Genomic DNA, 15,910 nt, shown 5'->3' with positions numbered 1-15,910 from the left:
AGAATAAAGAGGCCCTTTCCTGATTATCATTCAACGTGACACAGTTCTTCCCAAGCAAACCTTTTTATCTGTCTTATCCTTGAAAAATATTATAGTAGAAGTTTTTCTTTTTAAGACAAAGCCCAAGTAAATATTTAAAAATTATCATAAAATAATAAAGACTTACTTTAATCATATCCCATTTTATGATAAAAATGACTTCTTTTCTCCTAAGTCACTTGAGGAGGTTAAGTACTCATTGCAGTGACACTGCCACTGCCCAAAACATTTTTGGAACTCCTCTGAGTTTCCTTCACAGATACGGCACATTCTTTAGAATGTCTTCACTGGTGGCAAATCTTTGCCTTTCAAGAGTGGATCTGATTTTTGGAAATGACCAAAATTTTGTGAATATTTTGTGTGATTGGGCTGGGTAATACAGACCTTACTCAAATGATGGTGTGACAATAAAGTCATAAGACCGATTATTTTGCACCTATAACTAAATTATTTCTGAAGGCAGTTTAGAAAGTGTAGTTCCAAACTACTTTGATCAATGGCAAGATAATTAGAATAAGTGTGTAGTCTGCTCACAGGAACTACATGGAATGACACTCATTTGGATATGTGTTTGGAAGGGTGGTTTAGTAAATCAGTTCTATTACACTGTAGTCATATTTCTGATATCTATAAGCTAGAGCCTAGAATATTCTCCTGTACCTCCCATCTCCACATTGATCAGAAATGGTACCAACTACAGTAACGCCAAAATATAGCCCTTTTCCATGTATGGTGCAGTGGTTTAATCTTTTGGTATTTCCCTTATGTTTTAACATTTTTGCTTTTCATATCATTTTTCCCTCATAGTAATTCCTCCTTTTTCTCTCCCAGAAAAAATGCTCTTTCTTTCCAACATTTTGTGAAACTATTTCACCATTACAGAGTAGAGGACTCCTAATAGTGTGCTTATCTACCTCTTTTAATGAAAACTTTTTTATTTTGAAATATAATACAGATAAAAACTACATAAAGCCAATGTTTTGTGTGCTGAATTAGTGCTGGGTAATACTGATGAGTACAATCTCCCCTCAGTGTCTGCAGGGATTGATTCAAGGACATCCCCAACCCCTGTGGATACTAAAATCTGCAGATGTTGAAGTTTCTTATGTAAAATGATGTGTTATTTGCATATAACCTATGCCCATCTTCCTATGTACTTTAAATCATCTCTAGATTACTCTTGACATCTAATGCAATAGAAATACTATGCAAATAGCTGTGTACTGTATTGTTTTTTCATTTGTACTTTTTAAACTGTTGTATTATTATTATTTCAAATATTTTCTTTCTGCCGTTGGTTGAATCTGTAGCAATTGGAACCCATGGATGTGGAGGGCTGACTGTGTTATGTATTATGTGGCCAACATTCTTAAACTACCATTATATCAAAATTATAATTTTCTAAATGAGTGTAAAAGCCCTCCATGTGACCCGCCCCAAAGCACTCCCTTGTGCTGCCCTAAAACAATAATGACTGTGTTGATTGCTATGATAGTAACTTTCCAGCATTCCTTTTTAGTTTCATCACTTCAGTTTCTCTTTTTAGCTACAAGTTTCCTGCATATCTTCCTGGTTTTATCCTCATGAAATTTATTTGTTGAGGAACCGGAGTCAGAATATGTGGAGGATTTCATGGTCCAGATTTTGCTTTTTGAGTTCTTGTGGTGTAGCTAAGCATGTTCCTTTGTCTCATGGCATAGTTTAATATATTAGAAACTGGATCTGAAACTTGGATTGCTTCAGGCTTGATCACTTTGGCAAGTCTACAGTATTGTTCTTTCATTAAAAGGCATGTAATGTCTCTCTTTATGGTACTAGACTTCAGTGCCTTATGATGGATCTGTTAATTCAATAGGGATTGCAAAGTGGTCACATTCCAATCCGTCATCTAGAGTTCATTTAGGAAAAGTTAAGTAAGTGTTGATTTACCTCTTTATTTGCAAATTTTAAAAATAATGAATTGATTCCCTGTCATCTTCCAAATGTGGGCTCTTTGGGCTGTGTATGTGTGTGTTTAAGTTTCATTCGGAACATAGGGATTTAAACATTTTTGATGTATTTCAAGTTAATTGAAATTATTATCTTTACTCATTCTCAGATTATTTCATTGTTGACCAGGGGAGCCTCTTTAGGGTTCTCCTGAGTTCTCTGACGTGACCCCTGTGGTCTGATAGCACACTTGTGTCATGTATGACAAGTTCTTCCAGGTCTCTCTTGTGGACTCCTGTCCAAACCTTGGAGGAAGCCATTCCTGCAAGACACCCTCCTCGCCTTCACTGGGGAAACGGTGTTTTAAGACCGCAGTCTGGGACCCAAGGATACTCACTGCTACTGAGTAGGTCATTGTTTCTAGGCCTTCTTAGTGGACAGAGGTAGGAAATATCATAGGGTGTAGGCTCTCTCTCTTTCTTTAAAAATCTACCATGAAAATATGTGTGTGTGTATGTGTGTGTGTGCATGCATTTATGGTAAACTAGCTCACAAGTTCTGATGGATATTTCCAAATCAAATTCAAGAATATAGGGTTTTTACTTACCTCTTTTTTGTTTGTTTGTTTCTCTTGGGTCTCAAGAAGCCAGGGGATGATAGAATATCACATATCCAGTTGCCTTCTCCCAAAGTGTATGCATGAGAATTGCTATACTGCACCACACACATGATTATGAGAAATAAAGATTTTTTTGCATATCCTTCTTTCATTCTCTTCACCCATTTTTTTTTTTTTACTAAATCTGTATCTATATTGTCAGAACATAGAGTACTGCATACTGTACTTTCTGCCTTATTAACCTTATTTCATGTTTTTATGTGAACAAATACATATTTATTTATCAGCAGTCTTTATGCCGTTATCTCCTAGTTATCTTGGTTATTTTAGTCTTGTTCTACAAGAGAGTTCCTTCAATTCTGATGTATTTGTCACAGTTTGTTTTGTCACCTTTTACTTGAAAGTTAAGTTGGCTCTGTGTAAAATTTTTGTCTCTTTCACTTTTACTTTTTCTTTCTTTCTTTTTTTTTTTTTTTTTTTTGAGACGGAGTTTTACTCTTGTTGCCCAGGCTGGAGTGCAATGGTGCCATCCTGACTCACTGCAACCTCCAACTCCTGGGTTCAAGAGATTCTCTTGCCTCAGCCTCCTGAGTAGCTGGGATTACAGGTGCCCACCACCATGCCCAGCTAATTTTTGTAGTTTTAGTAGAGATGAGGTTTCACCATGTTGGCCAGGCTGGTCTCAAACTCCTAACCTCAGGTGATCTGCCTGCCTCTGCCTCCCAAAGTGCTGGGATTACAGGTATGAGCCACCATGCCCAGCTGTCTCTTTGAGTACTTGTTTTACTTCTGTCCAAAAGGGTTGCTAATTAAAAGTGTTAGAAGTTTGGATACATTATAAATGTATCACTTTCTCTTGAATACTTTTTATCTTATTTCTTTTTTTATTTCTAAAAGTTTCTTCTCTTCACCTTTCATAGCTCTTAAGGCACTATTATGATGATCATTTCCTCATATTCCTTCTAGCTTTTTGTGTCTGAAATTATTTTTGTTTTAATTCAAATTATTTGATTTCTGTCAGCTCATTTCTCAGTTTTTCTAATTTTGATTTGTGTCATTCTTTCACATATTTTAGTATTTTTAAATGCCTTATTTTAAATGGCTCATTTTGAAATGTAAGTTTTGTTTAATTATTCAGTCTTTCATCCTTAAGTAACGGTGTTAGCCATAGGATTTTTCAGAGAAGCCCTTTATCAGGTTGAAGGAGTTCCCTTCTGTTCAGTTTGCTGAGTTTTTTTCAAAAATGCATTTTGAAGATATGATATAATCATATAGTTTCTCTTTTCTGTTTTGTTAATGTGCTGCATTATATTGGTTGATTTTCAAATTTTTTTTTTTTTTTTTGAGACGGAGTCTTGCTCTGTAGCCCAGGCTGGAGTGCAGTGGTGCGATCTCGGCTCACTGCAGGCTCCGCCTCCCGGGTTCACGCCATTCTCCTGCCTCAGCCTCCAGAGTAGCTGGGACTACAGGCGCCCGCCACCTCGCCCGGCTAATTTTTTGTATCTTTTAGTAGAGACGGGGTTTCACCGTGTTAGCCAGGATGGTCTCGATCTCCTGACCTCGTGATCCGCCCGTCTCGGCCTCCCAAAGTGCTGGGATTACAGGCTTGAGCCACCGCGCCCGGCGATTTTCAAATGTTAAAGCATCTTTGCATTCCTTGAATCGACCTCACTTTGGTCATGCTGTATTATTATTTTTTGTTGGATACAGCTTTCTAAAATTGTGTTTATGATTTTGCACCTAAGTTCATGACAATAATTGGTTCATAGTTTTCTTATGACATCTTTGTCTTTTTTGGTTACATGGCAATGCTGGCCTCATAAAATGAGTTATGAAGTGTTCTCTCTCCTCCAGAAGAATTTGGGTAAAATCATTATGATTTCTTCCCTAGATATTTGGTAGAATTTACCAATGAAACCATCTAGGACTTTCTTTGTAGGAATGTTTTTAACTACAAGTTCCATTTCATTAATAAGATATAAGGCTATTGATGTTATCCATTTCCTCTTGAGTGAACTTCGCTTGTATCTTTCAAGGAATTTTTAAATTTTATTTATGATGTCAAATTTATTGACAAAGGCATAATATTTTATATCTTTTATGTATCTATAGTATCTGTAGTGATAGTTCCTCTTTCATTCCTAGTATTAGATGTTTGTGTTCTATTTTTTTCTCTGATCAGTCTGGTTAGAGGTATATCAATTTTATTAATTTTCTCAAGGAACCAGCTTTTGGTTTCATTGATTTGCTCTACTGTTTTTGTTTTCTGTTTCATTGATTTATACTCGATCTTTATTGCCTCATTTCTTCTGCTTACTTTGGGTTTTGCTCTCCTTCTTTTCTAGTTTTTTTTTTTTTTTTTAAGGTATAAAGCAAGGTCTTTGACTTGAGAACTTTCTTTCTTTCTTTTTTTTTTTTTTTTTTTTAAACACAGGTGTTTAGTGCTATAAACTTTTCTCCAAGCACTGCTTTATCAGGATCCCACATATTTTGATAAAGTGCATTTTTAAATTTGTTTCATGTTATTGTCATACATTTTACTGAAACATATGATATAGAAATCTCAATGACTTTTTTTTATTTAAACAGTAAATTACCTTTTAAAAGTATTTGAAATTTTTAAAATGTTATATATTTACCCTGTAGTTACCATTTTCAGTGTCTTTTACTTGTGTACAGCCAGATTGACCTACTGTATTCCTGCTGTGTGAAAGACCTCCTTTAACATTTCTTTTAGTGCAAATCACCTGGTCACCAAGTCTTTATTTTGCCTTCATTTTTGAAAGGTATGTTTCCTGGGTGTAGAATTGCAGGTTAACAGCAATTTTCTTTAAGAATTTAAAAGATGCTGCTTGACTTGTCTTGTTGTTTGCATTTTTTTCTTATGAAATCTGTTGACATCCCTGCGCTTTCATCTGTAAATAATATGTTACTTCTCTAGCTGTTCCCAGCTGGAGATAAGATTTTCTGTTTACCACTGATTTTGAGCAGTTTGTTTATATAATGTGCCTTACTATAGTTTTCTTTATGTTTCTTGTATTTAGGATTCATTGAAATTCTTAGATCTTTAGGTTTACAATTTTTATCAAATTTGGAAAAATTTTGGCCATTATTTCTTCAAATATTTTTCTGCCTCCCCACCTCACTTTCACTTAGGGACTCTCACCACATGCATAGTGGGCTGCTTGAAATTGTTCAGTGGTTCATGGAGCCTTTGTTTCTTTTTGTTCTTTATTTAATTTTGGATAGTTACTATTGCTGTGTCTTCAAGAGTTCATTAGTTGTTTTTCTGCAGTATCTAACCTGTTGTTAATCACATCCAGTGTATTTCTCATTTAAGTCATTGTAGTTTTCATATCTAAAAGTTCATTTTGGATCTTTGAAGCATTTTTGTGTCTCTAGTTAAATGTTCTCTCTCTGTTACCACTTCTTCACCATGTGTAATACAGTTATAGTAACTGCCTCAGTGCCTCCACCTGCTAATTCTGTCGTCTGTGTCAGTTTCAATTAATTGTTTCTTCTCCTCATATCGGGGTTTTGTTTTACTGAGTGTCTGCATGCTTGGCAATGTTTACTTGGATGCCAGGCTTTGTGAATTTTACCTTGTTAGCTGCTGGGTATTTTCTTATTCCTAGAGATATTCTTGAGCTTTTTTCTGTGATGAAGTTAAGCCACTTGAACATAGGCTGATCTTTCCGGGCCTTGCTTTTAAGATTTGTTAGCTGGAATTAAAGTACTGGTTAGTTTATGGCTAATATTGCTGCACTCGGAAGCAAACTCTTCCATGTAGACTACCTGATATGCCCTTTGGCTGCACCATTTTATATTCCCACCAACAATGCATAAGCATTCCAATTTTTCTACATTTTTGCCAAGATTTGTTACTTCTGGTTTTGTTTTGTTTCGTTTTGTTTTATAATGGCCATCCTAACAGGTTTGAGGTGGTATCTCATTGTGGTTTTGATTTACATTTCCCTAATGATTAGTGATGTTGAACACCATTTTAAATACCTGTTGGACATTTGTATTTATTCTTTGGGGAAATGTTTATTCCCCAAAGAATAAACATTTTTGCTCATTTTATATATATATATATATATATATTTTTTTTTTTTTTGCTATATTCATCAGAAATACTGGCCTGTAGTTTTCTTGTAGTATCTTTTCCTGGATTTGGTATCAGAGTAATGCTGGCCTCATAAAATGTGTATAGAAGTGTTCTCTTCAGTTTTTTGGAAGAACTTGAGAAGGATTGGTATGAATTCTTATTTAAATGTTTCACAGAATTCTCCAGTGAAGCCATCTGGTTTGAGGTTTTCCTTTGTTGAGAAAATTTTTATTACTGATTTACTCTCCTTATTAGTTATAGGTCTGTTGAGTTTTTTTGTGTGTTTTCATAAGTTACTCTTGGTACGTTGTATGTTTCTAGAAATTTATTTCTTATAAGTTATCTAATTTGTTGGCATATAATTGTTCATCGTTGTCTCTATAATCTATTTTGCTTGGTATTTTGGTTTTTTAGGGTGAGAAAGTAAATGTGGTTCCTGTTATACAAACTTGGACAGAAGCAGAAGTTTCATTCTGATTGATTTTAGTTACTTTGGGTGAAACATTACCATATTTCAATGAGGACTATATTTATATATATATAAAATTATACTCAGAAAATATTCCCCACTATTCCTTCCAGCCCATTCTCTCCACCTTTCTTTTCACCCTGTTACTGCCTATTCCCTATAAGAAAGAAATCTCATTAGTTTTTTAGCTGACCCATTTAGTTGGGCTTTTTTGAGTTCTAGTAACTGTTATATGTATATTTTTTACATCTCTTCTTATATTAAAGATAGTCTTTTGCACTTTTTTTTTTTTTTTTTTCATTTAACAACCTATCCTGGATATCAGTTCATAGAGATTTTCCTCATTCTTTCTGGTGGTTTCCTAGTATTCTACTGTGGATTTACTGTCATTCAGTCACTCTCCTATGTCTGGGCATTTAGGTTGTTGCCTAACTTTTGCATTTACAAACAATGTTGCAATGAATAATCTGATACATTTATATTTTCCTATTGGAAGTTTAATAATCCTGGCTCACTTTGGGAATTTCTACACCAACTAAATGATACAAAATTTGAACCCAAATCTAAATAATATGCAAGTCCAAGAATTCAGTTTCTCATGAGAGCACTGTTTTCACCCCAAACTTGGGAATAAACAAATAACCTATCAACTCGTAGAGACGGTAGGTGAAGTATTTCTAGTCACTGTGTGTCTTAGTCAGTTTGGGTTGTTATAACAAAAGTACCACAGACAGGATGCTTAAACAACAGGAATTTATTTCTCACGGTTCTGGAGGCTGAGCAGTTCAAAATCAAGGTGCTGACTGATTTGGTTCTTGGTGAAAGCCCTTTTGGTGGTTTGCAGACAGAAGCCTTTTTGCTGTGTCCTCACATGGTAGAGAGAGACATCAACTCTCTAGTCTTGTAATACGGGCACCCTAATCCCATTTAGGAGGGTTTCACCCTCATGACTCAGTTACTTCCCAGAGGCCCACCCTCCAAACACCATCACATGGGGGATTATAAAGATTCAGTCTATGAATTTGAGGTGGACACAAATACTCAGTCCATAGCACTGCAGGTATAGTTTTTGAAGACCCTACCTTTATGTATTAGTCTCAATTCCAACTTCTTACCTTTCCTAGACCCAAGGCCTCTTCTGCTGCCCTCCCTTTACAATACAAGCCTGTAGTTGTAACCTTATTCTACAGGCCTTTATAAAGACTGCCAGGGGTGGTGGTTATCTGCTAATTAATATTGTATTTTTTAAAATTCACCTTTTTTTCTAGCATCACAAGTTCCTTCTCTTTCACATCAGTAAACATTTTTTAAACATGTTTAAATACTTTATTTGGCAGTTTAGAGAGGAAGGATTTTCATGTTAGTTTAGTTCACTAATGTTGCTGGATAACTCACATACAGACTTGCATGGATGCTGTCATATGCTTATATACCATTTACCTTTGTAGAGGAATTATCCTGCAGAAAACGGCCAGGGTATCTAAGTGAAGAAATAACTTGATTCAAGAGGCAGCTTTTTGACACCCAAACCATTTAAGTCTCACCTCAAGGAAATTTGCCATGTCCAAAATTTAAAATCAACAGTTAAGGAGGAAAATGGCTGGTGATAGCTGAGATGGAACAGGGTGGCTATGTAATTTTTGAAATGTACCATTTATACAAAATATAAATGTTAATTGTATTGTATTGAATTGTTTCATTTTTCCCTTGTGTGCATTTTAGGCAATAATTCTAAAGAGAAATGAAATTCTAAAACTGGGAGTATCTAAACTCAACTTTTGGGTAAGATTCAATGTTTTTAATGCAGTTTATTTAAATTCTACTTTTTATTTCTATAAACTGAACACAGTTAATAATCTTTAAAATGCTAATGATTTATAGCCAATAAATAGCTACTGACTTAAAAATAGCTACTATCTAAGGTAGATAGATACATAAGGAAATAGTCCTTAGCAAGGACTAGAAATCAAATAGCTACTATCTAAGGTAGATAGATACCTAAGGAAATAGTCCTTAGCAAGGACTAGAAATCATTTTCAAGAAGTTAGCACACGTATTTCACAACTCACTTCCAGGCCACTCTTCCTTTATGTTTCATCCTGCTATATCCACACAGCCTTGCTTTTAAAAATGTGTTTGTCTTGAGTTTCTCTGTTTAGCTTCAATTAACCTTCCCTTCAAAATAATTCGTTTGTAGTTTCTTTCCAGCTTTCTCCTTTTCTTTCCTCTGCATCTATCCATCATCTATCTCTCTTTCCTTCTGCTTCCAACTTTAGACTCTATTACTTTCGTCCTTTTAACATTTTCCTTCCAGTCTCCCAGCCCCTTCTAATTTGAACTCAGCCACTACCTAATCTTTGTTTGGCTTCTTCCCAAATATGCAGATGGATGGCCCATATTACCTCTATGGTTTCCTAGTAAAATAAGTTATTAGGCAGGTAGTGCAACTCCTAAATTCTCTTAATATGAGACAGACGATATTCTTTTTCTCTGGTCTGTGATGTACTTCCATTAAAAAATAAACCCTGGGCCACACACAGTGGCTCACGCCTGTAATCACAGCACTTTGGGAGGCCAACACGGACAGAGAGCTTCAGCCCAGGAGTTTGAGACCAGTCTGGGCAACATGGCAAAACCCCGTCTCTACAAAAAATAGAAAAACTAGTTGGGCATGGTGGCATGAGCCTGTGATCCCAACTACTCAGGAGGCTGAGGTGGGAGGATTGCTTGAGCCCAGGATGGTTACAGTGAGCCATGATCACCCCACTGCACTCCATGCTGGGCGACAGCAGAAATGAACTGTATGTTTACATGTTATATATTGAGAGGATAAGTCTGGAAATGTTACAAGTTGAGGAAGGAACCCACAATACAAGAGAACAAAATGGAAGGAGTTGCTGTTTTCTCCTTGTTGGAGGCATTCTTCCATCCTTTATGGTGAAAATATAGAAAGATTTGTCCACTAAGTTGTTGAATGAATGATATGATGCTTTCTTTGTCTTTTTAATTGGTTCTACCAATTTGACTCTTTACCCAGGCCACCTGTCCTTAGGCATGCAGGCTTTGTAGAAATTCACATATCGACATTACACTTGTAATATATAATTCTTTCACTTCAGAAAAATTGAGCAATTTAATAACTCAACTCAAAAGAAGGTCAGAATTTCAGTTGCAAACTATTGAAAAATGACAATAAATAGAAGAGTGTCCATAAACATCAAAAAAATTCTGCCAAGGCTGCACTCAAAGGAACATTTGCTGTCTTCATGTTCAACAACATTTTCAGTAGTAGACTGGAAAGAACATGAATTGACTAAGTTTTAAATTCAAGAATATCAAAGAAACAAAAAATCTAAGGAGGGAAAAGTTGAGATTTAACCAAGTGTTCAGTTTACATGTTTTTAAGCCTCCCTAGGTATGATTTTCTGTTTTTAGCTCTGTATATCTTTGGCAAAAATAAGTATTTATTACACACAACCCAAACAAGGTATTTTTAGATCTAAGTGATTCACTTTAGAGTTTAACGTCAATAGAAGCAAATTCACTGTTTAATGGGAGACTCCAGTTTTTGGTGGCAAGGTAATTATTGAATTGAGCTCATGCTGAAATTTACAAAGGAGAACTTTGTATGTGCCGTGAGGCATGAGAATCATTACAGGAAGGGAAATGGAACCTCCAAGATAATCTAAAGCTCAGTACTAAGGCCAGATAAGGATAGTATGAAAAAGGATATTCTTACTTGCGAGCATAGATTCAAAATTTCACTTAGATTAAAAACATTCCTTACACGCAAAAGTATAAAAGATTAGTAACTCAAGAACAGCCATCTATATGATAAAGATAATCCACTTGTGATAAATCTGACTTATTCTAGGAATCCAAAGATGTTTCTGGAAAATCCAAGAATGTAAATTATCACACTAACAGATTAAAAAAGAAAAATATCTTATGATCATCCCATTAGATGCAGAAAATAAAATTGATAAAATTGAACACCCATTTATAATGAAAACATTTAACACAATATAAATAACAGTTTTCTTAACCCAGTAAAATTCTTCAGCAGTCATTAGTCTTACTGATGATAAGGTATTTAGAGTGTTCTGTATAAAATCAAGATAAAGATAAATGTGCTTTTTCACATTTTATTAAAGGTCCAAACTAGCCTAGTAATGCAAGAAAAGTAAATAATAGGAAAAGGAAAGAAACTGAAGGAAGCAAAATTTATTTTAGTATCAATATTTACCTAGAAAGAATAAAATAATTGACAGACAAAAATTATTAGAAATTAGAAGAATTCAATACCATGGCTAGATATGTTTAATATTCAAAAATCAATTGCATTTCTATTCTTTGGCAACAAACAGAAAACATTTTTTAAAAAATATGCCTTATGTATTAGGAAGAAAAATGCATAGGATCTGAATGAATCTAACAAAATACATGCAGTATTTGTATTGGGAAATTTATTTAAAATTTTTAAGATATAAATAGAAAAATAAAACACATCTATATGTATGAAGATTCATGTAATGCAGTTCTCCCCCGTTGATGTTCAGATTCAAAGCAATTTCAGCAAGATTGTCTTGCAGGTCACTGTTCACTAAATGATGCTGGAATAGTCTATATGAGAAAAACCGTATGTTATACACAAATATCAGTTCCAGGCCTAGCCGTTTTGAATGTTCCTAAGCTGGATGTCTTTTTGACATGTCATTATAAATTTATAATGCTCCAGTCTTTTCTTGATTTTCCTTGTGCTAGCCTTGGAATCAGCCATTTTTTCCTAGGAGCCCTGGTTCCTTTTAGAGGAGAATGGTATTTGGACACAAGGCCTGAGTGGTATGTGCACTCGTTACTACCAGTGTGTCCTTGTTTCTAGGCCCTTTCACTGCACATATGTGCACACGTGTGTGTGTATGAAATCATGATTTCATAACTATAGCTCCAAACCCAGCCCAATGCTATAGAAAGGCAGCCTAGTTAGGTACCTCAGAACTCACAGAAAAACACCACAAGCTGCCATCTCCTGAAACTCCATCCAGTGGCAGAAGACACTCAGAAAGAGGGTCCAGGGAAATGCTCTCCATCCTGTGGGTCTGGTATCTACTGTTCCCTCCAGGGAGGCTGCCCATGCAGGTAGCAGCAGCAGGGATCTAATAGGTGCCCTGCTCGGACTAGGCAGCCCAGGAAAGAGCCCTCTCCCTCTGCCAACTCACTACCCCACAATCCTGGTGTCTCTCACCCTTCACCTCATGGCAACAGAACTTGGGAAGTACATTCTTCCTGCATCAGCAGCATGATTTGGGGCAGAGACAGAGTACCAGGGCACCAGATGAATTGAGCTGACCAGAATAGCACTAGCACTGCAAAGGCTCTGAACACTAAATGTCATTGTAACTATAGCACACAGAAGTAGGCCAGGACTTGCATGATAAACCTAAAAACAAAGTGACTGTCTGCTGAAATAGAAATTTAAAATAGGATCCACAGTCTCTAACATAATATAAAAAATGTACTGGATACAATAGAAAAACCACTCATCATAAGCAAGAATGGAGAAAATAACAACTTGAATGAGAAAAGAAAATCAACAGATGTCAACACTGAGATGAATAGGATGTGGGGATTATTTGACAAGGGTTTTAAAGCAGTCATCATAAAAACTCTTCAATGAGCAGTTTTAAATACTCTGGAAGCAAATGAAAAGACTATAAAATCTTACCAAATAATTTTTTTTTAAAGAACAACTTGGTGATTATAGAACTGAAAAATACAATAACAAATTAAAATTCAGTAAATGGAGTTGGTAGCAGAGTGAATATTATATTACAGAGGAAGCAATCAGTGCTCTTGAAGATAGAACAATAGAAATCTCCCAATCTAAATTGAGAGAAAATCACAGGAAAAAGGACAGAGCCTCCGGGACCTATGGTGTAGTAACAAAAGATCTAATATTTGTATCATCAAAATTTCAGAAGAAATTGAAAAAGAGAGTGGGAGGCCAAACAGTATTTTAAGAAGTAATTGGTAAAAGCTCCCCAAATTTGGTGAAAGACACACCTGCAGAGTGAAGACACTGAGCGATTCCCAAGTAAGACAAACCCAGAAAAATCCATGCCAAGATACACTATAAGTTAACTTTTAAAACTAAAAGAAAAAAATCTTGAAAGTAGGTACGGAGAAATGACACATCACCTACAGGGCAAAACTGACTTGAATTGTAGCAGACTTCTCATGTGAAACTAGGGAGGCCAGAAGGTTGTGGCAGAACACTTGTCAAGATGAATTACATATCCAGTGGATGTTTCCTTTAGGAATGAAGGGGAAATAGACATTCTCCAATCAAGGAAAATTAAGATAATTTGTGGCTAGCAGCAAACCTTAAAGAATGGTTAATTGAAGTTCTTTTGTCAGTTTTGTTGAAGACCAGATGGTTGTAGATACGTGGTTTTATTTCTGAGTTCTCTATTCTCTTCCATTCGTTGATGTGCCTGTTTGTACAAGTACCATGCTGTTTTGGTTACTGTAGCCTTGTAATATAGTTTGAAGTCAGGTAGCCTGAGGCTTCCAGATTGGTTCTTTTTGCTTAGGATTGTCTTGGCTATATGAGCTCTTTTTTGATAGCGTGGAATCAACCCAAATGCCTGTGAATGATAGACTGGATAAAGAAAATGTGATACATATACACCATGGGATATTATGCAGTCATAAAAAGAAATGAGATCACGCTCTTGGCAGGGACATGGATGGAGCTGGAAGCCGTTATTCTCAGCAAACTAATGTAGAAACAGAAAACCAAACACTGCATGTTCTCACTTATAAGTGGGAGCTGAACACCGAGTACACATGGACACAGGGAGGGGAACAACACACACTGGGGCTTGTCAGGGGAGGGTAGGGGGAGAGAGAGCGTCAGGAAAAATAGCTAATGAATGCTGGGCTTAATACCTAGGTAATGGGGCAGCAAACCACCAAGGCACATGTTTACCTATGTAACAAACATGCACATCCTGCACAGGTACCCTGGAACTTAAAATTTAAAAAGTTCTGGAAACGAAAAGGAAATGCAAGAAGGAATCCTAGAATATAGGGAAGAAATATAAAACAGCAAAATAGATACACAGAGGGGTAGATATAATAGACTATTCTTCTCATGAGTATTTCCTTTTGTGTACTTTTTTTGCTTTATTTTGTTATTCTTTATTTAGATTTTTAAGTCAAGGATTTAATTCATTTATTTTCACTCTTTCGTTTTTATTGATAAAGCTTTTGAGGCCATGAGTTTGTTTCTTATCCTTGCTTTAAATGTCTTCCTTAGTTTCCATATGGAAATGGTATTTGCCTGCCATGCTGCTGCCATCATTCTATTTTTCACCTTTCTGAATCTGTTTTTGTTTGTCTTCCCCGTGTAGCATAAGTTGAGTCTGTCTTTGCTTTGTGAGATAATGTGAAAACCTTTGTTGTTAAGTTTTATGTGTATTTGACTATATTTGCTTTGTTTCTGTATATGATTCTCTTTTATTTTAAACTTTTTGTATTTAGGAAGGTTACTATTCCTCAATTGTCGCATATTTGAAACTTTTTTTATAATGTCCATACTTGAATGACAGATTAGCTAGATATAAAATCCTTGGTTCTCACTTTTTAAAGTTTCTTAAAAATGCCTCTACACTACTGCTTTGGTTTATATGTTTTTTTTTTTAACAAGTCTGATGCTAGCCAAATTCTCCTGTCCCTTATAAATTATGTGACTTTTGTGCCTGGAGGTTCTGAGGAATTTTTCTTCATTTTTCATCATTCTACTGAAAGATGTCTTGAGTTAGTTTACCATACCAGATTAATTTTTTCCAGTACCCCCTGGATCCTTTCCAAATGCCGATTCCGGTCTTTTTTTATTTCTGGAAAGTTTCCTTGGATTATAATTTAAACACTAGTTTTGATTCATTGCTCTGGTTTTCTTTTTCAGGCGCTCCAGTTGTAAGTATGTGCCTTTCTTCCATTTCTGCCACGTTCTCTGTTCCTTCTCACTTCTTTCTCTGGTATCATTTTCATTCTTCATCATTGTTTTAGTGCCTTTACTTCAATTCCTTCATTAACTTATTTGAATTTCTTTTTATCATCTTGTGATTTAGTTTTTATTTTTTTGATGATAATCTCCTTTTCTTCCATTCCCTTTCTATGTCTAATAAACTATTTCTTTCTGCTTTTTTCCCCATTTCTGTTCTTGGTTTTTGAATTTCTTGTTTAAATTGCTTTTTTAATATTTCTGAATGCTTGTTTGAGGATGTTTAATTCAACTTTTAATTCTGCATAATTTTCTTCTGCTTTGTGAGATTTTATTGTTCAGTGGTGTGGATTTCATTAACTGAAATATTTGACTTTCATGTTTGTTATCTTCTTAAAGAAGCTTTGGATATTTATATAGGCATTTTTTCATCTATTAATTATTTTGTGTTTTCTAGTCCAAGTGCAAACCTCTTCTGAGAATGTAGCATAGTGTGATTTTTTTCAGTGAATAACTTTTTTCTTTTTTTGTGTGTGTAATGGCAGTAGTGATGGATAGTCTTTTGGTTTGGGTTCTCGTTTTTCCTGCTGGATACTTTTTCCTTCTTGCACTCCCCTTTTTTATCCTCCTTTCTTTCCAGAAATGATGACTTTCTGACATCAGTGTTTTTGTCCCTACTCACTCTTAGGCCCTGCTCTGTCCTCCCATTTACCAATCTCCCAGGGCTCTTTTTACACA

At 35.4% G+C, this 15,910-nt stretch overlaps 1 protein-coding gene across 1 annotated transcript in view; it reads left to right on the top strand.

The window, feature by feature from the left end:
- LOC126951413 (probable C-mannosyltransferase DPY19L2) overlaps positions 1-15,910 on the top strand; it is a 184,308-nt gene that overhangs the window by 52,918 nt on the left and 115,480 nt on the right. The window contains exon 12 of the mRNA XM_050785482.1: positions 8,887-8,946. Coding sequence (XP_050641439.1) covers positions 8,887-8,946 — 60 coding nt within the window. The remainder of the gene's footprint in view (positions 1-8,886; positions 8,947-15,910) is intronic.

Source organism: Macaca thibetana, chromosome 3 (assembly GCF_024542745.1).
Source record: "Macaca thibetana thibetana isolate TM-01 chromosome 3, ASM2454274v1, whole genome shotgun sequence".
NCBI classification, from domain to species: Eukaryota; Metazoa; Chordata; class Mammalia; order Primates; family Cercopithecidae; genus Macaca; species Macaca thibetana.
This window is presented reverse-complemented; position numbering and strand designations above follow the sequence as displayed.